At 50.7% G+C, this 23,153-nt stretch overlaps 1 protein-coding gene across 1 annotated transcript in view; it reads right to left on the bottom strand.

Annotated features, from left to right (window-relative positions):
- MMEL1 (membrane metalloendopeptidase like 1) overlaps positions 1-19,488 on the bottom strand; it is a 43,782-nt gene extending 24,294 nt beyond the window's left edge. Inside the window, exons 1-2 of the mRNA XM_050802152.1 lie at positions 19,386-19,488; positions 15,823-16,013 (exon numbers count right to left, since the gene is read on the bottom strand). Of these exons, the coding sequence (XP_050658109.1) occupies positions 15,823-15,976 (154 nt within the window). The 5' untranslated portion in view covers positions 15,977-16,013; positions 19,386-19,488. The remainder of the gene's footprint in view (positions 1-15,822; positions 16,014-19,385) is intronic.
- Positions 19,489-23,153: the final 3,665 nt, after the last annotated feature.

The following is a 23,153-nucleotide window of genomic DNA, read 5'->3' on the forward strand; positions in this document are numbered from 1 at the left end:
ACATTCTGGAAAAACAAAACTTTAGAGAGAAGAGATGTTAAATAGTGATTGCCAGGAGTTTGGGAAAATGGATGTTGAAAAGGTTGAACAGGTGAAGAACAAGGGACTCTTGGGGGCAAAATGTGACAAATGGTGAACGCATTTGGCAGTGAAACTATTCTGTACAATACTGTGATTGTGAATGGTGACTATTCTGTACAATACTGCGAAAGTAAATAGTGAATGCATTTGTCAAAACCTGTAGAACTTTATAGCACAAATAGTAAACCTTATTGTATGTAAATTTAAAAAATCATTTAGACTGTCAGGGGAATCCCAGGATGAAATGCAGAATAAGACTCAAGACAAATGTGTAAAACAATCTCACTGAAACGGATAGGGGAATAAAGTGTTGACCTAAGTAACTTTAGAAATGAGTAGAGTCTATGAGACTAAAAGCAAAGGAAGCTGTATGTAAGCGCTGTACTCTAGTTGATAAAGTTGTCCTTCATGGGATCCCAACTTAATTCTGAAACCACTACACATGTATATTGGAATGGCAAAAGTGGATAGTAGGTGGCTGGGCTTATTGCTGTTGCAGTGAGAAGTTACAGACAAGGAAAGGAAGGAAGTTAGAATGGTTTATGTGGTGGTGGAGTAGAGTTGGAGACATCAGTGTGAACTCATTTTTAGCTTAATACAGATGCGGATGGTTGCACATATAAATATTTATAGATACGAGTATCTAGATGGGTTCAAGTATACATACATATTCCTTTGCTCTGCCAGGTGAGCTAGACTAGAAGCAACACCAACCGAGGAGTAGCAATAAGCAAAGAATAGGACCCAGCTCTTGGTTTCTGTTTGTTTTTCAGATACCACATTATCCTAGAAGCTCTTGGTTTTTGAAACCATTATCCAATAAAATAAGCCAGGGCTCCTTAGAAAAACGGTTGATTATACAACTGGGGTAGGAAACATACAAGATGAGCTTGGAGCATGCTGAAGTGTCAAAAAGTAAGAAAGTGCTCCCCCCAAAAAACTCACCCCAAATTCATGATAATGGGGATACAGCAGAGGGTCATAGAAGCAACTGACAACTCCCAATGGCCAGGGTTGGAACAATTTGAGCAATGCAATATAGTAGTGGATTATAATGCCAAGTATGAAAGAAATATCCACAAATCATTGAGTAAATAAATAAATGAGGGAGAATAGACAAATCTCTCATACAGAAGAAATCCAAATACTCTGCCTCTAAGGATGTGGAACATAACTCCCCACTCTTCAGGTGTGAGCTGCACACAATGACTTCTTTTCAAAGACTGCACTATGAAAAAGAAGGGAAAAAAGTAACTTTCGGTGCAGAAACCAGACATTACCTCCAGCCAGGCAATTAAGGTTAACATCAAAGTGATAAGTCAAGTCATTGAAAGTGTGTACCTGTGACCTGCGGCCTTCCTCTGCAACATGTGCTACCCCAGTCTAATCATGAGAAAACCATTAGGCTAATTCCAACTGAGGGTCATTCCACTTCATCAGTAACCCTCAAGACTGTCAAGATCATAAGAAACAAAAACACAAACGAGAAAACAAAGTCTGAGAAACCATGACAGCCAAGAGGAGCCTGAGATGTGGTGTTCTGGGTATGACCCTGGGACAGTAAGAGGACATGAGGAGAAACAGGGAAATCTGAATTGAATATGAACTTTAGTTAATAGTAATATTATCACTGTTGGTTCATTACTTGTGGCAAATGTATCGTGTGCTAATGAAAGATGTTCATAATAGGGGAGACTGAGGGTGGGGTATATAGGAATTTCTGTACTATTTTGCAATGCTTCTGTAAATCTAAAATTGTTCTAAATGTTTGAAATATTACTGAAGGAAACCTGAACAGAAGATCTCAGACCTGTAGGACAATGTTAAATGGCTTAACATATATGTAACTAGAGACCCAGAGAACAATCTTTGAAGAGACACTGACCAAGAAATATTTAAGGTTGGCAAAAGATATAAATGTACCCCAAGAAGGGTAGTGTATCCCAAACTGGGCAAATACAAAGAAAATCATACCCAGAAGCATCGTAGTCAAACTGTGGAGGACTAAAGATAAAGAGAAATTCAGAATTACTAATTTCAAGACACATTCAGGCAGTCAGTGGGGCTGGGCATGGTGGCTCATGCCTGAATCCCAGCACTTTGGGAGGCTGAGGTAGGTGGATTGCTTGAGTCCAGGAGTTTGAGACCAGCCTGGGCAACATGGAGAAACGTCACCTCTATAAAAAAATTACAAAACAAAAATTAGCTGAGCACGATGGTGGACACCTGTGGTTCCAGTTATTTGGGAGGCTGAGGTGGGAAGATCGCTTGAGTCTGGGAGGGGGGATGTTCCAGTAAGCTGTGACTATGCCACTGAACTCCAGCGTGGGCAACAGAGCGAGACCCTAACTCAAAAAAAAAAAAAAAAAAGCAGTTAGGGGAAAAAAAAGACACATTATATTCAGGGGAACAACCGTAAGAATGATGGTGACTTCTCATCAGAAAGAATGACGGCCAGAAGACGATGGAATGAGCTCTTTAAGTGCTTGAAAAAAACAATAATGTACTATCAGCTTAGAATTCTATACCCAGCAAAAATATATTTCAAAAGTGAAAGTGAAATAAAGACATTTTAGACCAAAGCCAAGAGCATTTGTCTCTACTGGATGTGCACTGTAACAAATGCTAGAAGGTCTTCACTCAGAAGAGATGTGAAACCAGTGGGAAGACCAGATTGGTGGGCAGGAATGAGGAGCCTGAGGGAGGGTAAAGGGAGCAAAGTGTGATGGGAGACCTGGACACAAACAATGCCTCTGAATCATTTGCTTCCCATCTAGTCAGATGTATCCAGAATAAATTAGGACAACTGAAGAGGCGAGTTTGTGCCTCCTTCATGCCTGCATCCTGCCTCTACTGTCCCCGCTGCATTCCCAACATAGGATTTCCCATAGCCTTGTTGCTGGGGGAAATCTACCCCAGGGAAATTCACCAGATGATGCAGATCAAGGGCTGCCTGAGGATGGAGTGGGCTCCTGAGCAACACTTTCAAAACCGAGTTAGGCCAGGCGCGGTGGCTCATGCCTGTAATCCCAGCACTTTGGGAGGCCGAGGCGGGTGGATCACGAGGTCAGGAGATTGAGACCATCCTGGCTAACATGGTGAAACCCTGTATCTACTAAAAATACAAAAAATAAAAAATAAAAAATAAATAAAAAAATTAGCTGGGTGTGGTGGCAAGTGCCTGTAGCCCCAGCTGCTTGGGAGGCTGAGGCAGGAGAATGGCATTAACCCAGAAGGTGGAGCTTGCAGTGAGCTGAGATTGCACCACTGCACTCCAGCCTGGGTGACAGAGTGAGACTCCATCTCAAAAACAAAACAAGACAAAACAAAAAACACAAAGAAACAAACAAAAAAAAAAACTGAGTTAGATGAGCTAGGCATGTTTTTACCACGTCATCCCTTAACTTACAGTGTCTCATTTAATCATCACAAGGCGGGCAGATCACTTGAGGCCAGGAGTTTGAGACTGGCCTGGCCATCATGGCAAAACCCTGTCTCTACTAAAAATTCAAAAATTAGCTGGGCATGGTGGTGCATGCCTGTAATCCCAGCTACTTGGGAGGCTGAGGTGGGAGAATCGCTTGAACGTGGTGGGTGGAGGTTGCAGTGAGCTGAGCGACACAGCAAGACTCTATCTCAAAAAAAAAAAAAAAAAGAAGCTTATAAGGTTCCCCATCTCTACTTCATCTCTACTTTTCTTGGGAAAACTGTTGGGGAGGCAAGATCATACACCCAAGGTCACTTTCCTGGGAGGAGTGAAAGGGTTTAGACCTCCAGACCCCATACTGCCATTTGACATCTCTGTTCTTCTAAGAGAAAAGGCAAAAACAGTGAGATCCTTTTGACACAATGGCTGAAAAGAAACAAAGTCTTACCCTAATATTAAAATATGATCACAGGAATCACAGTCAGTGAACTCCCCCAAAGGAGATTTCTCTTTTTCATAATTCCAAAGAGGGGCAGCTTTCCTGAATACTCAGTTGACACAGGATCTTCTCTTTGTTCTTTTATATTTGCTTGAATAACTCCTGTAATATGCAGATCATTTTTACAAAGGCTTTCTACCTTTTAAACACTATTTTTGACATGTCCTCTGTAAGTTTTGTTTTCCTAAAGCTTTCCAAATTCCTTGATTTGAATAAGACCTCTGCCACGGTTTGGATAGGGTTTATTTTTCCCTACCAAGTCTCCTGTTGAAATGTGGTCCCCAATGTTGGGGGTGGGACCTGGTGGGAGGTGTTTGGGTTATAGACCTGATTCTTCATGAATGGCTTGAAAAGAGCCTGGCACCTCCTCTCTCTCTCTCTCTCTCTCTCTCTCTCTCTCTCTCTCTCTTTCTCTTGCCATATGACCTGCACACACAGGCTCCCCTCCACCTTCCAACATGAATGGAACAGCCTGAAGCAGATGGGGAGCCATGCTTCCTGTGCAGCCTGCAGAACCGTGAGCCAAATCAACCTCTTTTCTCTGTAAGTTACTCAGTCTCAGGTGCTCCTTAAGAGCAACACAAATGGACTAAAACAACCCTGATGTAAATGATTTACATTTTTTTCTTTTTCTTCTCTTCTCCATCCCTCTTTCAGAAGAAACAAAGCCACAAAGAACTTCATAGAGTGGAGAAAGAAACACACTCCCTGATGGATGTGTGATCACAGATGGCTTGTCATGCCGTTGTTGAGTTTACAGAACTCTGTGGCCAAGGAAACCTCCGCTGAGAAGCCAATTTAAAGCAACTCCAGGCTGGTAGTGTCCCAAGGTGCCTGATGAAAACAAATACATATTCTCCAGGGGGAACATTTCTCAGCCCAAGTAACATAGAGTCCCCATAGATAAAGCCAATTTGAATATGTATTTACATTTTTTAAAAAGAAAATCTTACATTAGTGAGAGAAAACAAACAGCAAAACCAGAACCCCAAAGGCTGCCAATTAGGAATGATCTGATCCAGAATGTGTGGCAGCTGGCACCACTGGCTCTGGAGACTGAGTCCTCTCTACAGCCATGCCTTGGCCATGTGACTCCGTAGTTGCTCCCACAAAAGGGACAAAGGATTTTTTTTCTTCTATCTCTTGACTGCGGGTGGCCCATGAGACTTGCTTTGGCCAACAGAATGAGGTGGGAATGACAGTGTTCCAGTTCTGAGCCTGGGCCCTAAGAGGGCTTACATGTTTCCACCTGTCCTTTTGGATTTCTTTCACTGCCAGGAGATGGATCTGCCCAAGAATGCTTGCTGGTTCTAGTAGGAGGATGAAAGTTACATGGACAGAGCACCCCAGCTGAGCCCAGCCTAGGTGAGATGACCCCAGGCAAACAGTGGAGGTGCCTCACAATAAATCATTGTTTTATGCCAGTGAGTGTTGGGCTGGTTTTTAAGGCCCCAATTGCTAAAATAAAATAACATAAGTAGGCTTGAAGTGCTTTAAAAAGAATCAAAACTAGGCTAGGTGTGGTGGCTCATGCCTGTACTCCTAGCACTTTGGGAGGCCAAGGTGGGCAGATCACTTGAGGTCAGGGGTTCGAGACCAGCCTGGCCAACATGGTGAAACTCCATCTCTACTAAAAGTACAAAAATTAGCCAGGCGTGGTGGTGGGGGCCTATAATCCCAGCTTCTCAGGAGGCTGAGGCATGAGAATCGCTTGAATTCAGGAGAAAGACATTGCAGTGATCTGAGATTGTGCCACTGCACTCCAGCCTGGGCGACAGAGTGAGACTCTATCTAAAAAAAAAAAAAAAAAAAAAAAAAAAAAATCAAAAACAAGAACAAGGAACAATAAAAAATCAATTTGAAAAAGGATCCATTGTAAACTCTAGAAATGAAACCACATAGTTGTTGAGATTTAAAAAACAAAAACTACAAATCCAAAAGGCCGAGTTAAGCAATAGACATAACAGAAGAGAGATTTAGTGAAATGAAGTATAGTTCTAAAGAACTGACCCAGAATGCAGGAGAAAGTCAAAGAGATGGAAAATATGAAAGAAAAGCTGAAAGACATGGAGGACAGTGGGAAAAACGGAGCAGATATGCAGTGGAAAATGGAAAGGGAGAGAAAAGGGATGATGTGGGAGATACACAATCCAGGAAGATAATGGGTACAATTTTCCAACATTAATAAATGTTATCAGTGCTCAACTTCAGGAATCACAACAAATCCACAGCAGAATAAATAAAAATAATTTCACAGCTAGACAACTCATGGTAACAATTCAGAATACCCGAGACAAAGAGGACATGGCACAGGGAGAAAAGATCGTTCACCCAATGGAGGAACGGCAGGTAGGCTGACAGCACTTTTCTCTGAAGCCATATCTGAACAGCAGCAAGGGGAGTCATAAGACATGAAAGCTAAACCTTCAAGATATTGAGAGAAAATAACAACTCAGACTTGTTTAACCAATCAAACGATCACTGAAGGACAAGCGCTAAATAAAGTAATTTTCACATAGACAAGAGCCAAGAGTTTACTGCTGATAGATGATTTTCAAGCAGGGCTCCCCAAACTTGTCTGATCACAAGCAAGGCTTCAAATGCGTGTGGGATTCAGAGGTCTTACCCTACAAGATTCCTGGGTCTTACCCTGTTTGGGGCTTGTTATGGACTGACTTCATGGTTTGAAGCCCTAACCCCTAATGTGACTATTTGGAGATAGGGCCTGTGAGGAGGTTTAAAATCAGCTCAATGGGCAGGGCCAGTGGGGGGCATAACCCAGTAAGGCTGGTGCCCTCATAAGAGGAGGACAAAATGACAGAGCTCACTGTCTCTCTCCACCATGTGAGGACATAATAAGAAGGTGGCCATTTGGTAGACTAGCTTATTGAAGTGAGAAAACATTTTTAAACAATAAAATAATTAAAAAAATGCATGTGGCCTGTGGGAAGAGAGTGTGAACCAAAAATAAACTAAGCTTTCCAAGTGACTGGTGGACCCTCCCTTCGGCCAAGGGCATTCCAAAGTTAACCTGAAAAACGAGTTCAGGCCATGCTGGGAAGTGGGGGTTGGACGTGCCCCATTATACCCTCTTCCCTTTGGAATTCAGGCACAGCTGAACAGCATTCACCTTAAATCAGAGACATGCCAGGCGTGGTGGCTCACACCTACAGTCCCAGCACGTTGGGAAGCTGAGACGGGAGGACTGCTTGAGCCCAGGAGTTCGAGACCAGCTGGGGCAACACAGTGAGACCCATCTCTACAAAAAATAGAAAAACCTAGCCAGGTGTGGTGGCACGTGCCTGTGGTCCCAGCTACTTGGGAGGCCGAGGTGGGAGGATCACTTGAGCCCAGGAGGTCAAGGCTGCAGTGAGCTGTGATTGTACCACTGCCCTCCAGCCTGAGTGACAGAATGAGGCTCTGTCTCAAAAACAAACAAAACCAGAGACCTTAAGACTGAGAGAACAGACTAAGTCCGATAAGAACTACAATCTATTTTCTCCAAAGCTTGCTACCCGGAGGCTTCACCTACGTAATAAGGATCTTGGTCTCCACAACCTTTTATTTATTTTTTATTTTATTTTATTTTATTTTATTTTATTTTTGAGACAGAGTCTCGCTCTGTCGCCCAGGCTGGAGTGCAGTGGCCGGATCTCAGTTCACTGCAAGCTCCGCCTCCCGGTTTACGCCATTCTCCTGCCTCAGCCTCCCGAGTAGCTGGGACTACAGGAGCCCGCCAACTCACCCAGCTAGTTTTTTGTATTTTTTTTTTTTAGTAGAGATGGGGTTTCACCGTGTTAGCCAGGATGGTCTCGATCTCCTGACCTCGTGATCCACCCGTCTCGGCCTCCCAAAGTGCTGGGATTACAGGCTTGAGCCACTGTGCCCGGCCCACAACCCCTTATTTTAACCCAGACATTCCCTTCTACTGGTTCCAAGTCTTTAGATAAACTCTTCCAGCCAACTGCAGTCAGAGAACCTTTGAATCTACCTGTGACCTGAAGGCCCCTACTTGGGGTTGTCCCACCTTTCTGGACTGAACCAATGTACATTTTTTTTTGTTTTGTTTTGGAGATGGAGTTTCACTCATGTTGCCCAGGCTGGGGTGCAATGGCACGATCTCCGCTCACTGCAACCTCTGCCTCCTGGGTTCAAGTGATTCTCCTGCCTCGGCCTCCCAAGTAGCTGGGATTACAGGCACCCACCATCAGGCCCGGCTAATTTTGTATTTTTAGTAGAGATGGGGTTTCTCATGTTGGTCAGGCTGGTCTCAAGCTCCTGACCTCAGGTGATCTGCCTGCCTCGGCCTCCCAAAGTGCTGGGATTACAGGTGTGAGCCACCATGCCCAGCCATATCTTACATGTATTGATTGATGTCTGTGTCTCCCTATAATGTATAAATTCAAAGCAGTCTAAACACCTAGGGCACATGTTCTCAGGACCCCCTGGGGCTGTGTTACGAACCATTGGTCACTCATATTTGGCTCACAATGAATCTCTGCAAATATTTTACAGAGTTTGACTCTTTTCATTGACAAGAGGGTCTGATTCAGTTGGCATCTAGATCTTGGACTTCACAGCCCCCAGAACTATGAGAAAATACATTTCTGTTTTTAAGCCACCTAAGCATTTTGTGACTGTGGCCCAGGCAAACTGAGGGAGGGCCCAACATCTGGATCTGTAACAATTTCCCCAGGTGATTCCGATTATCAAGCAAATGTGGTCAACACTGTTTTAAACCAGTGCTTCCCAACGTGAATGTGCAGATGAATCACCTGGGGGTCTTGCTGAAATACCAACACTGGTCCTGCAGCCTTGGTTGGACCTCGAGTTTCTGCATTTCTAACAGGCTCCCGGGCAATGGCTGACACCACTGGTCTGTGGGCCACACTTTGAGTAGGAGACTCCGAAGTATATATTTCAGAAAGAAGAAAAAATTATTTAATAAGAACTGCCCAAGATGTAAGAAGAAAGATGCGTAACAGAATTCATGAGGATAGGGGAAGATCTGAGTTAACATTGACCATGTTAAATAGTAATGTGGCTGATCTGTAGTAGGTAAAAAGTAAGATAGAAACCAAATTCTCGGCTGGGTACGGTAGCTCACGTCTGCCATCTCAGCACTTTGGGAAGCCAAGGTGGGTGGATCACCTGAGGTCAGGAGTTCGAGACCAACCTGGCCAACATGGCAAAATCCCATCTCTACTAAAAATACAAAAATTATTTGGGGGTGGTGGCGGGCGCCAGTAATCCCAGCTACTCCAGAGGCTGAGGCAGGAGAATCGCTTGAATCTGGGGGGCGGAGGTTGCAGTGAGCCAAAATAGCGTCACTTCACTCCAGCCTGGGTGAAAGAGTGAAACTCCATCTCAAAAAAAAAAAAAAAAAAAAAAAAAAAAAGGCCAGGTGCATTGGCTCACACCTGTAATCCCAGCACTTTGGAGGCCAAGGTGGGCGAATCACGAGGTCAAGAGATCAAGATCATCCTGGCCAACATGGTGAAATCCCGTCTCTACTAAAAACACAAAAAATTAGCTGGGCATGATGACGGGCATCTGTAGTCCCAGCTACTCAGGAGGCTGAGGCAGGAGACTCCCTGGAACCCAGCAGGTGGAGGTTGCAGTGAGCCGAGATCATGCCACTGCACTCCAGACTAACAGAGCAAGACTCCATCTTAAAAAAAAAAAAAAAAAAAGAAACCAAACCAAGCTCTTAACAACAATAATGTGAACAGCGTGGGTAGCGGTGCGAAGAGTTAAACTGTTCTAAATGCTTGTATTGTTTGGAAGAAATAATGGAGATATTGATTAGTTTAATATTTAAGTTCAATATGCACATACAAATTTAAGGTAGAGAAGTTCTGTTTTTTGCCTAGGACATCAAAAGCTTCAATTGAATATCATTTCCTTCTGTATAAGAAAAAGGCAAATAATCTACAAAAAGCACAACTTTTTGGAGCCCATCCAAGACCTGAGGTCAAAGACAATAAGGGAAAAAATTTCCAAGTGACAAGGCCCTCTAGGGAAAGGCCGGATGCGTAAATTATTTCACTTTGGCCAAGACCTGAGAGTAAGAGATGTTCCAAGTGTGTCAGAAGAAATCAGCTAAAATTTTTCACACATTCTTACAGGCCAAGTGTGGGCTGCTACATGAGTTTGGAGCAGCTGGGAGCCCCCACCACCAAGAGGTTTTCACTCACTCCACGTTCTGTCCATGGCCTTTCCCAGATGCCTATGAGAAAGACTGGGGCAGGTCTCAGAAGGCTGGAGAGAGCCTCCCTTGGTGGCCCAGGGATGGAGGCAGGGACCTGCTTTGGCTGAGGCATGAAACTATGCTCGTCTGGCAGGGAGCAAAAGCTTTAAATCACTGAGGCAGGTGGAACCCCTCTTATGCCCAGGGAGCAGGCAAATCCCCTGTTCCATAGGAGGGTCAGGAGTAAAAATCCTCGGCCCATGGAAGGGCAGGAGATCCTCGTGGACCCAGAATCCTAGACTGACATCAAGCAGTGGTCTCCTGCTGCTAGAGGAGGGGTGGGCAACTCAGGCACAGGGCAAAGCTTGGTTGACATGGGAATGGGGTAGGGATGCCAAGAGGCGCACCCCCAGCCCCAGGTATACCAGGCCTGCCTAAGCCTGAGACTGGGCCACGACACCAGAGAGCCCCCACCTCCAGCCTGAGCCTAGTACTGACCAGCAACAACAACCCACCACTCTCAGAAGGACCAGGGCACGGGGAGGGCGCCCTCTGTGTCACGGGCATCCAGGCTGCTCAAGGCCAAGGCTGGAGCAGGCAAGAGGAGAGAACCATCTGGTCCCCAGGCTGACTTCTCTAAGCACAGGGAACAGGAGCTCATTGCTGGAGAAACGTGAGTCTGAGGTGCACTGAGGGTAACAACAGCAGTAGAACCCCCGGCCAGCTAACTCCTAACCAGAGGAATTTAATCCCTCACACTCACGTGCTGACGGAAGACGTGTGCCTAATTCTGTATATTAGGAAACCCATCTGCATATACCATTTTAAAAAGACCCATATACCAAATGGTGCTAAGTATTATTATGTAAAAATTTAAACACTGTTCATGAGGCTCCTGATTTTATGTTTTGACAAATATCGGAGTCTGCAAAGAAGTATCTCAGACCCTCCCACAGCAGCGTATTGCTATGATGTTGCCAATAATACACAATATTACTAATGACAGCAATAGCTCTTACGTTCTTAACAGTGTGTTCTGGGCCTAGCGCAAATGCTTTTGAGCTCAGTCTCTACTTGTATTCGTCCATTCTCACCCTGATAGAAAGAACCGCCTGAAACTGGGTAATTTATGAAGAAAAGAGGTTTCATTGACTCCCAGTTCCTTAGGCTGTACAGGAAGCGTGGCTAGGAGGCCTCAGCAAGCTTACAATCATGGCAGAAGGCAAGGGGGAAGCAAGCACGTCTCACCATTGTGGAGCAGGGGAGAGAGAGAGTGAGGGAGGAGGAGCTGCACACTTTCGAACAACCAGATCTCGTGAGAACTCACTTACTATCACGAGAACTGCAAGATGGAAATCTACTCCCATGATCTAATCACATCTCACCAGGCTTCTCCCCTGACACATGGGGATTACAATTTGACATGAGATTTGGGTGGGGATACAGAGACAAACCATATCATTCTGCCCCTGGCCCCTCCCAAATCTCATATCCTTCTCACATTTTGCAACCAATCATGCCTTCCCAATAGTCCCCCAAAGTTTGAACTCATTCTGGCATTAACTCAAAATTCTGAGCCCAAAGTTTCATCTGAGACAAGGTGTCTCAGACCTAATGGACCTATTTGGATTTTGGAGGCAGCACATTCCTCATTTGGGTGTGTTACCCCAGCCCATTTATCGAGTGACCCAAAAGGCTGCCAGTTTTGAGTGGGGTCCGGAACAGAAGGCTCTGCAATGGGTCCAGGTTGCTGTGCAAGCTGCTCTGCCACTTGGGCCATATGACCCAGCAGATCCAATGGCGCTTGAAGTGTTGGTGGCAGATAGGGATGCTGTTTGGAGCCTCTGGCAGGCCCCTCTAGGTGAAACACAGCAGAGGCCTCTAGGATTTTGCAGCAGGGCCCTGCCATCTTCTGCAGATAACTACTCTGCTTTTGAGAGACAGCTCTTGGCCCGTTACTGGGTTTTGGTGGAAACTGAAGATTTGACTATGGGTCATCAAGTCACCATGTGACCTGAATTGTCTATTATGAACTGGGTGCTTTCTGACCCACGTAGCCATAAAGTGGCTCATGCAGAGCAGCACTCCATCATCAAATGGAAGTGGTATATACGTGATCGGGCTTGAGCAGGTCCTGAAGGCACAAGTAAGTTATCTGAGGAAGTGGCTCAAATGCCCACGGTCTCCACTCCTGCACCCCTGCCTTCTCTTCCCCAGCCTGCACCGATGGCCTCATGGGGAGTTCCCTATGACCAGTTGACAGAGGAATAGAAAACTAGGGCCTGGTTCACAGATGGTTCTGCATGATATGCAGGTACACCTGTCAGTGGACAGCTGCAGCACTATAGCCCCTTTCCAGGACATCCCTGAAGGACAGCAGTGAAGGGAAATCTTCCCAGTGGGCAGAACTTCAAGCAGCGTACCTCACTGTGCAATTTGCTTGGAAGGGGAAATGGCCAGATGTGCGATTATGTACTGATTCATGGGCTTTAGCCAATGGTTTGGCTGGATGGTCAAGGGCTTGGAAGAAGCATGTTTGGAAAATTGGCGACAAAGAAATTTGGGGAAGAGGTATGTGGATGAAGCTCTCAGAGTGGTCAAAAACTGTGAGCCTGGGTGCTAACCACAATCGGATAATGCCTCCTCATGATCTAAACTGTATGATAAAGAGAGAAGTGTTCACGGACCAGGTTTATACACATGAGGCGGCACTCTGGTCTGGGGGTTGGACTTTCTGTAAAAAGCCAGATGTAAATATTTGAGGCTTTGTGGGCCACATACATGCTCCATCTCACCTCTTCAACTTTGCTGTCCTAGCAGGAAAGTAGCCATAGATAGTACATAAACGAATGGGTCTGGCTGTGTTCCAATAAAACTTTATCTACAAAAACAAGCAAGGGGCCAGATTTGGTCTATGGGCCACAGCTTGCCAACCCCTGTACTAGAAAATGAATACAGCTGCTTCAGAGGAGTAGAATTCTGGGATGGACATGAGACTGTATTTCTCACTGTCATTTTTGTAAAAACATCTGATTTTATAAAAGAAAGTTTATAACTTTAAAAATAATTAAAACAAAAAATCGAAGAAAACTGTCAAAAAGACAGAAATATAAAACTTCCCAGTTAGTTGAGGGAAAATAGAGGAAATATTAGGTTGATCCAAAACAAGGCAAGAAAAGAGAGAAAAAAAGCATGAGCCGCAGAAAAGAACACAATAGGAAAAACATATATTTTAGTCATCCTGGTAATTATGAACCAACAAAATCCTCCAATTAAAAGATAGACAAAGCCCCAATCCGGCCATACACGATTAAAAGAGACACATCTAAAGCTAAGGAGATGAAAAGTTTCAAAGCAAAAGCATGGGAAAAATAGACAAAGCAAATGCTAATGAGCAGCTAACACTCATGTCAGGCGCAACAGGATTTCAGGCAAAAAGCCTTGTTAAGACAGAAACGGAGACTACACAGTTACATGCAGTGAAAGCTATATTAACTTCATATGTGTATCTTACTATGACATTTATTAAATTTATGAAACTAATTTTGTAATTCATACCTAAATTTGCATTCACATAATAACATAACCTTAAATAGGTAAATTAGGTAAGATTTGATGTAACTACAAGAAGGGGTGATTCTTTAGTGCAAGATTTAACACGTACACTTCAGTACACGATTTTAAGAAATCGTTCTCCTGATCTTTCAAAATCTTTCGTTCTTTTCAGATCAAAAGAATGGAAAAAAAAAGCCAATATGTAGAAGACTGGATTGATGTAGTGGATGTATTAGACCCTGTCACTCAGCGTTCGGTGATTAAGCCCGTTCCACAGTGCACAGGGGTTATTGATAAAACTGGTCAAATGTTAGCTCCAAAGCAAGCCCAGCAAATATCAAAGAAAGAACCACATAAATAATGGCATAAACAGTGGTTTCTGACAACACAATTAAGTTAGAAATAAATAATTTTAAAAAAGTAACTAAAAACTCATTGTCTGGAAATTAAAAAAAATTTCTAAATGACTTATAAGTCAATGAAAAAGTCATAATGGAAATGAGAAAATACATAGAAATAAATGATAGTAACTGCTTAGAAAACCTTCCAGAAACAACCCTGGACTGAGGCCAAGCTCAGCTGTGGGGTCATCCCTGTGGGGGCACAGGGGTCTTGACGGGGGAACAGAGGGCTCTGCCGCCCTGGAGCGAGGGGTCCAGCGCCCGTTTCCACACTGGAGCGGGTGGATGCAGGCTTTGCTGAGATCCATGGCACTGTGGGGCACTCCCAAGGCACCGGGCTGGGCAGGGAGGGTCTCTCCAGGAGGGGTGGGCTCAGGCCTCTTGGCATGACCCAGAAGAAGAGAGAGGCCCCCTCCTACCCCACAGCCGAGGGTGTGTGAGGGGTCAGCCCTGTTTTATGAAAGCCTGGAAAGCAGCTGTTTTGAGCCCTGCAGGCTCTGAACAGAGCTTGCCTTGGGCTCTGGGCTCTTCAGGGTGAGTAAGCCTTCCTGTCCCCCACTGCCCAGCGCCCGTGGAGGTCGCAGGGCCCCTCTGTCCCAGGGGGAGACCCTAGAGGGCCAGGGACGGCGGTCTGGGCAGCAGTCACACTGCCTATGGGCCCCGCCAGGCAGCCCCGGGCCGGGTTGCCCTGCACATCCACAGGCAGCTCCCCGTTCTGCTTCACAGACACAGCCTCCCGCAGGGGTGGAGGGGTGGTCCCAGGCAGTGTGGAGGGCTCCAGACATGAGGGGACATTCTAGTAACACAGGCTTGGACGCCCCGTTGTTGGACCTGGGGTGCGAGGTCCGCCGTGAGCTCTGAGTCCGGTACCTGCCACCGTGGGAGCGCCCTGTGCACCTGCCCCGGGGGTGAGCATTGCTCCCCGATGTGTGCACGCTGCCCCGGCTCAGAGGGACCAGGGTTGTGCCTGCGGAGGGGCTGGCGGGGCGGCTGGAAGGTGACCAGGTCTGCAGTGCCTGGGAGGCCATGACCCGAGAGGGGAGAGCAAGAGAGGGACCGATGTGGAGGCGGGGGCGGTGTTCCTGGGACAGCCGGAGGTCCCAGCGAGCACCCCTGGTCACGCCTCTGTCTCCGTGGGACCCCAGCGTGGTCCCCTCCCGCCGTGGTCCGGTGACCTGACCCGGCCTTGAGCGGGGCGGGGGCTGCAGGACCCTCAGGTCTCTCCGCAGGATGGCAGCGGCGGAGGGAGGCAGCCAGGTGAGCCCGGCCGGCGGGAGGGACACGGAGGCCGGTGGTCCCCAGCCGGGGCTGCGCGGCCAGGCAAGGAGTGGGCGGGCGGAGGGGCGGGGGCCGGGTCTGCGCCCCCCATCGCCGGGAGTCCCGCGGCGGCGGAGGAGGCGGAGGCGGGCGGGTGCGGAGCCGCGCGGGAGTCTGGGCCGGGGCAGAGCTTTCTGGAAGGCGCTGCAGGCTCCCTGCAGGTCAGTTTTCCTCCCGCCGCCTCTGAGTCCGCAGCTCGGCCCCGGGAGCCCCTGGGTGCCCAGCGCAGACCCGCCTGCCCCATCTGACGGGCGGGCTCGGTCTGGGGGCAGGCGGACCATGCAGCAGGTGCAGCAGGGCGAGCGCAGAGAGCGGGCGCGGGGACAGGCGGGGGCGGGGCACCCGCACTCACCTCTGCGGTCGGCGTAGAGGACACCCAAAGTCACCAGGGCAGCGGTCACCAGCAGCAGCAGCAGCAGCAGTCCCCCCTCCAGGAAGCCCGGGCGCTTCTGCCCAGTACGGCCGGCGCTCTCCACCATCCCCACGGGGCCTTCGGACTTCCCCATCAGTAGGGTTCTGGACTGGAGAGCACCGCGGAGGAACCTGCAGGCCCAGGGCAGAGGAGAGGGACGTGGAGCTCCCCGAGCCCGGCCTGAGGCTGGAAGGGCCAGATGCTGGCAGGGAGCGGGCGCTGGGTGCCTTTGGAACACTCTGTTCCCGTCTCCCTCTCCAAGCCCACAACCCTGGGTGACTGGGTCCCGGGACTTTCCACACTACCCCTGGGCCAGTCTCTGAGTGCATGGAGGTTCTAGGACTGGGATGCTCCCAGCTTGGGGTCGCGAGCTGGACCCAGGAGGCTCAGTTCCTGTGCTGTCAAGGGACCTCTGCAGTGGTGCCCGCCTGGGCTGCTCATGCTGGGGGTCTTGGAGCTGTGGGTCTGAGCGCTAGGTCAGTGACGCTGTCGGGGAGGCCACTTGGGCTTCCGGGCTCCCAGCCCACCTTTCCTGTTGGAGCCCAGAAGCCAGTGATGGGCGAGACCAGAGCAGTAGGCACCCACACAGGCAGTGACTACATGCGCCAGGAAGGGACCTGCAGGGCCAGGCAGCCTTGAGTGTCAGCCCTGGCAGCCACCTGGCTGGTGTGCAGCTCTGGTCGTCCCCTGACCTTGTTACCATGGAGGGGACACCTCCTGGAGCCAGGTGGGCAGTGGGCAGCACTTGAAAACACATGGCTGGGGACAGGCAGCTGCTATAGGCAGGACAGGGAGCTGGGCAGGAAGAGTTGGGGGCACAGGACACGGATTCAGGAGGCTCCCAAGTCTGTGTGCTCCAGTGTGCATGTGAGTACGTGTGTGTGTGAGTGTGAACCTGAGTGTACACATATGTGCAAATGAGTGTGTGCATGTGGTTGGGCGTGTGCATATGTATGACTGTGTGTGTGCATGTGTGCATATGTTCTGGTGTATGACTGTATGCACCACATGTGCACATGTTCTGGTGTGTGCATGTGCATGACTGTACATGAGTGTGAACGTGTGCGTGTGCTCTGGTGTGTGCATGTGTGTGTGTGCATGTGTGTTCTCTCATGTGTGTGGGTACTCTCATGTGTGCATGTGTGTGACTGTGTGTGCACATGTGTGCGTGTGCTCCCGTGTATGTGTGTGCATGGTGTGTGTGGATATGCATGTGTGTGTGTACTCTTGTCTGTGCATGTGTGTGTGCACGTGTGTGCACGTGCTTTTGTGTGTGCAAGTGACTGCATGAGTGTGCACGTGTGTGCGTGTATGCTCGTGCGTGTGTGTCCATGATTGTGTGGATATGCATGTATGTGTGTGTACTCTTCGTGTGTTCATGTGTGTCTCTGTGTGTGAGTGTGCACGTGTGTGCGTGTGCTCTCGTGTGTGCATGTGCATGATTGTGTGTGGATATGCACGTGTGTGTGTGTGAGTGTGCACATATGTGAGCAGATGCATGGATATGCACATCCCTCGCCGGCACTCAGAGCCCTGCTAGGAAGCTGCCCGGCCCTGGGGAAGCGATTGGGTGCTTGGGGCTTCCAGCACTTTCAGTCACCACACACAATCACACACCTGCTGTGCCGAGCCCCAGGCCTAACCCTGTACCAGGCAGGGCGGATAATGGGGGAGCAGCAAAAGGAAACCAGGCCCAGTCCTGCCTGCGGGAGGGTCAGGCACTGGCTGCTGAGACTGCCAGCACCTGGGCTAAATGTGCTTCCGCCCCCCTGTACCCCACCCACGCCCTTCTGTTGGCCTTGCCTGAGTTCTGTCCCTGACTCCTTGAGGGATTCTAGACATCCCTTAGCCTGTCTGGGCAACACCCTGCAAAGGTGGCACGGCCAGCTCATTTCGGCGACTCCTCCAGGGCTCCCTGACCTCTGGCTGTGTGAGGAGCTGGGACAGGGACCTGGACCTCACTCCTCTCCTCCAGGTCCCTCGCTCCTTCCTTCCTGTCCCCTCAACCACCTCTCTCAGTCCCTGGCCCTGTGAACTGCGGCGTTCGTGCAGACGCTTCCTTTGACGGCCTCTGCTGTGCCCCTAGACACCCCTGTCCTGCCAGTGGCTGAAACTGAACTTTGGAATCATCTGCCTCCCTTGCCTGCCTCCACGCCCCGTGCCAGTCCTCAGCCTCTAAGCCCATCTCAGTTGGACCCTTTCTCATTCGGGCCACTCACTGCCTGTTCCAGGCCCCATCACCTCCCCTGAGGGGTCTGTCTCCCGCACTGATCCCCACCACAGGGCCCAGGGGCCTGTAACTAGAGTCAGAGGTCATCACTCCCTGGCCCCTGGTAGCCAAACCCTTGGAGGAAGAGCCGGGCCTTGCCCTGATATCAGGACCCTGTCTGGCCCTCCTCCCCCTCTCACTATGCCCTCCCCCTACCCTCAGGCAGGCCCCCCCGGATTTCTCCCCTGACCCTCCCCACCCACTCAGGCGGCTCCCCAGATTCCTGCCAAGGTCCCCTTCCCAGTGGGGCCTCCCTTGGCCCGGTCTTGGGTTCAACGTGGGGAGCCTCATCCCCTCCCCTGCTCTGTGTCTCTCCAGGGACTCCTGGCTCCACCTCCACATCCCTTCGCTACTTCTTCAGCCCTCTGAGAACATCAGCTCCATGGGATGGGGCTCCCTCTGTGGGGGCCGCTTCACCTAGATGGGCAACCCCACCCCAGAGACCTCAGTCAACACCTGTTGAGTGAATGAATGAATGATGAATGAATGGATCAATCATTCGGACAAGTCTGAGCTCGGCTTCCGAGAACTACTTTTTTTTTTTTTTGAGACGGAGTCTCGCTTTGTCGCCCAGGCTGGAGTGCAGTGGCCGGATCTCGGCTCACTGCAAGCTCTGCCTCCCGGGTTTTTACGCCATTCTCCTGCCTCAGCCTCCCGAGTAGCTGGGACTACAGGTGCCCACCACCTCGCCCGGCTAATTTTTTGTATTTTTTAGTAGAGAGGGGGTTTCACTATTTTAGCCAGGATGGTCTCGACCTCCTGACCTTGTGATCCGCCCGTCTCGGCCTCCCAAAGTGCTGGGATTACAGGCTTGAGCCACCACGCCCGGCCCCGAGAACTTCTTACTTTGATCAGAATTAATGTATCTGCTCTTGCATCCTGAGTTCATTCTGTCCCGCAGGCGTCCACAGATGGCTCCATGCGCCCCAAAGGCACACACCAAATAAACACCTTCAAATTGAGCCGAGTACCCAGGGCAGGTGTGGAGTGTCTGCTGAGGCGAAGGCACTGCGGCTCCATGGGGACACTATTGGCCTCTCCAGGTTACTATGGATGGGGGACAGCGGGTCCTTTGGGTAAGATAAACCATATGCCAGAGGGGGCTGCCTGCCTCAGCACAGGCGAGATGACACACAGGACACCCCATCCAGCCTCGTGAGAAAGGGGCTGGGCGCTTGGAGAGGGTTTCAAGGCCCAGGAAAGCAGGCCGGGCGCCTCCTTCAGCACAACTCACCTTGTTCACTCAGGAGTGGCCGTCACCCACAATCAGGCCCCTGGAGACTGGGTCCCAGTGGCTTGGCGCTGGGGTGAGCTGGGCCAAGTGGGTGGATTTCCAGGGACCGGGATGGGAGAGCAGTGGCTTGGGGCTGAGTTGAGGCTGCCTGCAGGCTTCCGGGCCTCCTTTGTGATGCAGGCGTGGGCTCCCTGGAGGCGGTGACTCCTGCCTCAGAGTCAGGAAGTTCCACTGGGAGTGTTGTGGGGGTGGGGGGAGGGGCCAAAGGCAGCTTCTTGGCACCTGGGCTGCCCTGCCTCATGGGTGCCCTTCTCAGGGTCTCTGGCCCCTGCCTCCCAAGCCGCCCTCCTCCCTTGCTTCTGTCTCTTGACCTTTCAGTCCAATGGGGCCCCAGGGGCTGCTGAGAGGAAGGCCAGGCCCTTCTCCCACTCCACACGCTCTGCTCTGCCCCGACCACCCAGTGAGGGGGTTGCAAAGGCCTCACCCTGGGTGTTCTTTCTCTGCAATCTCCAAGGAGGATGGTGGGTTCTGGGGACCTTGCCAAGGTGCAAGGGGAAGGGGTGGTCCTGAAGGGGGTGGGCGCCGGCTGCCAGGAGGGTCCCACGCAGGGAAACTAGCCTAGGCTTGGCTGCTTCCCGCTGCCCACAGAACACCTGTGAGGTTCAGACCTCAAGCTACAGAGGGTGGGCAGCCCTGGCCGGGGAGCTGGCGCTGGCAGAGAGCTGTGTGGCTTGTGGGGGTCCTCAGTGATCAGAGTGTGAGCCCTGCACCCAGCCCTGCTTGCGGACGGGGGTTCTGGGCAGAGCAGGCTCTTTCTGATTCTCCAGGCCTGATGAGGTTCCTAGCTTCTGTTTCCGAATCCCCAGAACGAGTCCTCCTGCCCAGGCCTTGGGCATGTGTCAGGGCATCTGGGCGGGGCTGGGCCACAGAGCTAGGGGTCCCATGGCAAACTGCTCCTCACGGCCGCCCTGGCCAGATCGCCCACGCTGGGTGCTGTTGGAAGCTTTGTCTATGGCCCTTTAGGTTGGCCAGGCCCTGGGAGGAGAAAGGCTTTGAGCTGCAGCCAGGCTGGGATCAGATCCCAGACACCACCCTGAGCCAGGGAAGTCGCTCCCTGGCGCCTGCTGGCTGTCCTGGCAGCCCCCTGCCATCAAGCCCAGCAACCAGTCCAGGAGCTGCAGTCTGGCCTCAGGCTGCCTGGGCTGCTGGCCCAAATGGAAACAAGGTCAAGGCCAGCCAAGCAAGAAGCTGGGACCACCCCTTCTGGGGAGCTGGGAGTGGGCCAGGGTCCAGCCTGGCTGGAGGCTCCTGCCCTGGGGAGAGGCCAGAGCCCTTCCAAGCCCACCTGCCTGACAGCCCTGGTGCCAGCAGGCCCTTTCTGGATGTCACAGTGTTCTTGTCTCTAAGGTACAAAGCCACAGAAGGAGAAACAGACGCAGGAGTCTGGCCTATTCTCAGCAGGGGCTCCCTGGACTCTGAATTCCCCAAGGTCGGCCATGTGCATGCTCCTCCTTCCCCAACCCGAGGCCTGCCCAGCCCAGCAGCCCCCAGCCTGGCCCAAGACCACCTGGTGACCTGGGCTGCGAAACTTGGGACCCCTTATTCCCGGGTTCTCCCTGCTTCTAGGTGACAGCAGGAGGCTCGGATGCTAGCCTGGCACCTGCCAGACAAGAGAAACTGGGAAAAGAGGCTAAAGGCCAAGGAGACCGCAGACCCCTAGACCTACCCCAGTCACTGGACACCACAGACTTGCAGGTGCCCAGGGCAGTGCAAACCCAGACCTCCAAAACACCTGCACAGATGACTCTCCCCCGAGACACCCGCACAGACCATCCTCCCAAACACCCACACAGATCACCCCCCAAACACCCACACAGACCATCCTCCCAAACACCCACACAGACCGTCCCCCAAACACCCACACAGACCATCTCCCCAGACACCCACACAGACCATCTCCCCAGACACCCACACAGACCATTCACCCAGATACCCACACAGACCGTCCCCCAGACACCCACACAGACCGTCCCCCAAACACCCGCACAGACCATCTCCCCAGACACCCACACAGACCATTCACCCAGACACCCACACAGACCATTCACCCAGACACCCACACAGACCATTCACCCAGACACCCACACAGACCATCCCCCAGACACCCACACAGACCATTCACCCAGACACCCACACAGACCATTCACCCAGACACCCACACAGACCGTCCACCCAGATACCCACACACACAGACCATCCCCCAAACACCCACACAGACCATCCCCCAGACACCCACACAGACCATCCCCCCAGACACCCACACAGACCATTCACCCAGACACCCACACAGACCGTCCCCCCAGACACCCACACAGACCGTCCCCCGAGACACCCACACAGACCATCCCCCAGACACCCACACAGACCATTCACCCAGACACCCACACAGACCGTCCCCCCAGACACCCACACAGACCATTCACCCAGACACCCACACAGACCGTTCACCCAGACACCCACACAGACCATTCACCCAGACACCCACACAGACCATCCCCTGCAAATACCTGCATAGATAGTCCTCCCCAGACACCTGCATAGCCAGAGCCCAGCACCTCGGAGGTGGACATTAATCCCATCTCCTAGGGAGATTGGGGGAAAATGGGTGTTCCCTGCCTGTCCTGCTCTCGGGGTAGCTTGTGGGATGTGGAGATCCGGAGAGAAGCCCTGGCTCAGGGATCCATGGAGGCAGGTGGGACGGGGGTCAGGGAAGTGCTTCCTGTAGCAGCCCTGGGGCCAGGGTGTGCCTCAAGGGCACTAGCCTTTGTCCACACTGCTGCAGGACTGCCCTCACCCAGGCTGCTGTGTCCACCCTGCCGTGGGGGCTGCCCTCAGGCCCTGGAGATGCTTGCCTGTGACTGCCCCACACTCTCAGGCTGGGCTACTGGTGGCAGGTCCTGTGCTCTGGTGCAGCCCAGACATGCCCAACAGGCATTTCCTCTGCCCACTGGGAGCAGGGCCTCTCCCCTAAGTCTGCCCAGCTACGCTCTGGGCAGGAATGAGGAGCCCCACTTAGAGAAGACGCACAGGTCAGAAGAGGCTCACCAGCATTTCTGAGGCACACAGGGTGCTGGGACGACAGCCGGGCCTCTGGGGTCCCCACCTTTCTTGCCAGCTGCCTTCTGAAGTCAGGCTCTGGGTATCCAGGACAGGAGGGAAAGGGGCTGGTGGTCCCACTGCCCCAGAATCTGTGTCATTGAGCCACCAGCCCATCCCCCGTAGCTGGAGCCTCTGCTCCCTCACTTGTGAACTACAATAAATCAGAGACAGGTCTCAGTCAATTTGGGAAGTTTATTTTGCCAAAATTAAGGATGCACACCTGTGCCACAGCCCCAGGAGGTCCTGACAACATGTGCCCAAGGTGGTCAGAGCACAGCTTGGTTTCATACATTTTAGGAAGACATGAGACATCAATCAACATACGTAACATGGAGTTACACTCTTGAGTTTCTGATGAGCCTTTCCAAAGAAGGCAATCAGATATGCATCTATCTCAGGGAGCAAGGGAATGACTTTGAATGGAATGGGAGGCAGGCTTGCGCTAAGCAGTTCCCAGCTTGACTTTTCCCTTTAGCTTAGTGATTTTCGGGCCCCAAGATTTATTTTCCTTTCACTCTCCTAAAAAGAGTTTTTTTTTTTTAGATTTATTGCAGAGTTGAACAAGAGAGAATGGCACAGGTGTGGTCAAGATTCACCTGGGAGAGGAAG

This window comes from Macaca thibetana, chromosome 1 (assembly GCF_024542745.1).
Source record: "Macaca thibetana thibetana isolate TM-01 chromosome 1, ASM2454274v1, whole genome shotgun sequence".
NCBI lineage: Eukaryota > Metazoa > Chordata > Mammalia > Primates > Cercopithecidae > Macaca > Macaca thibetana.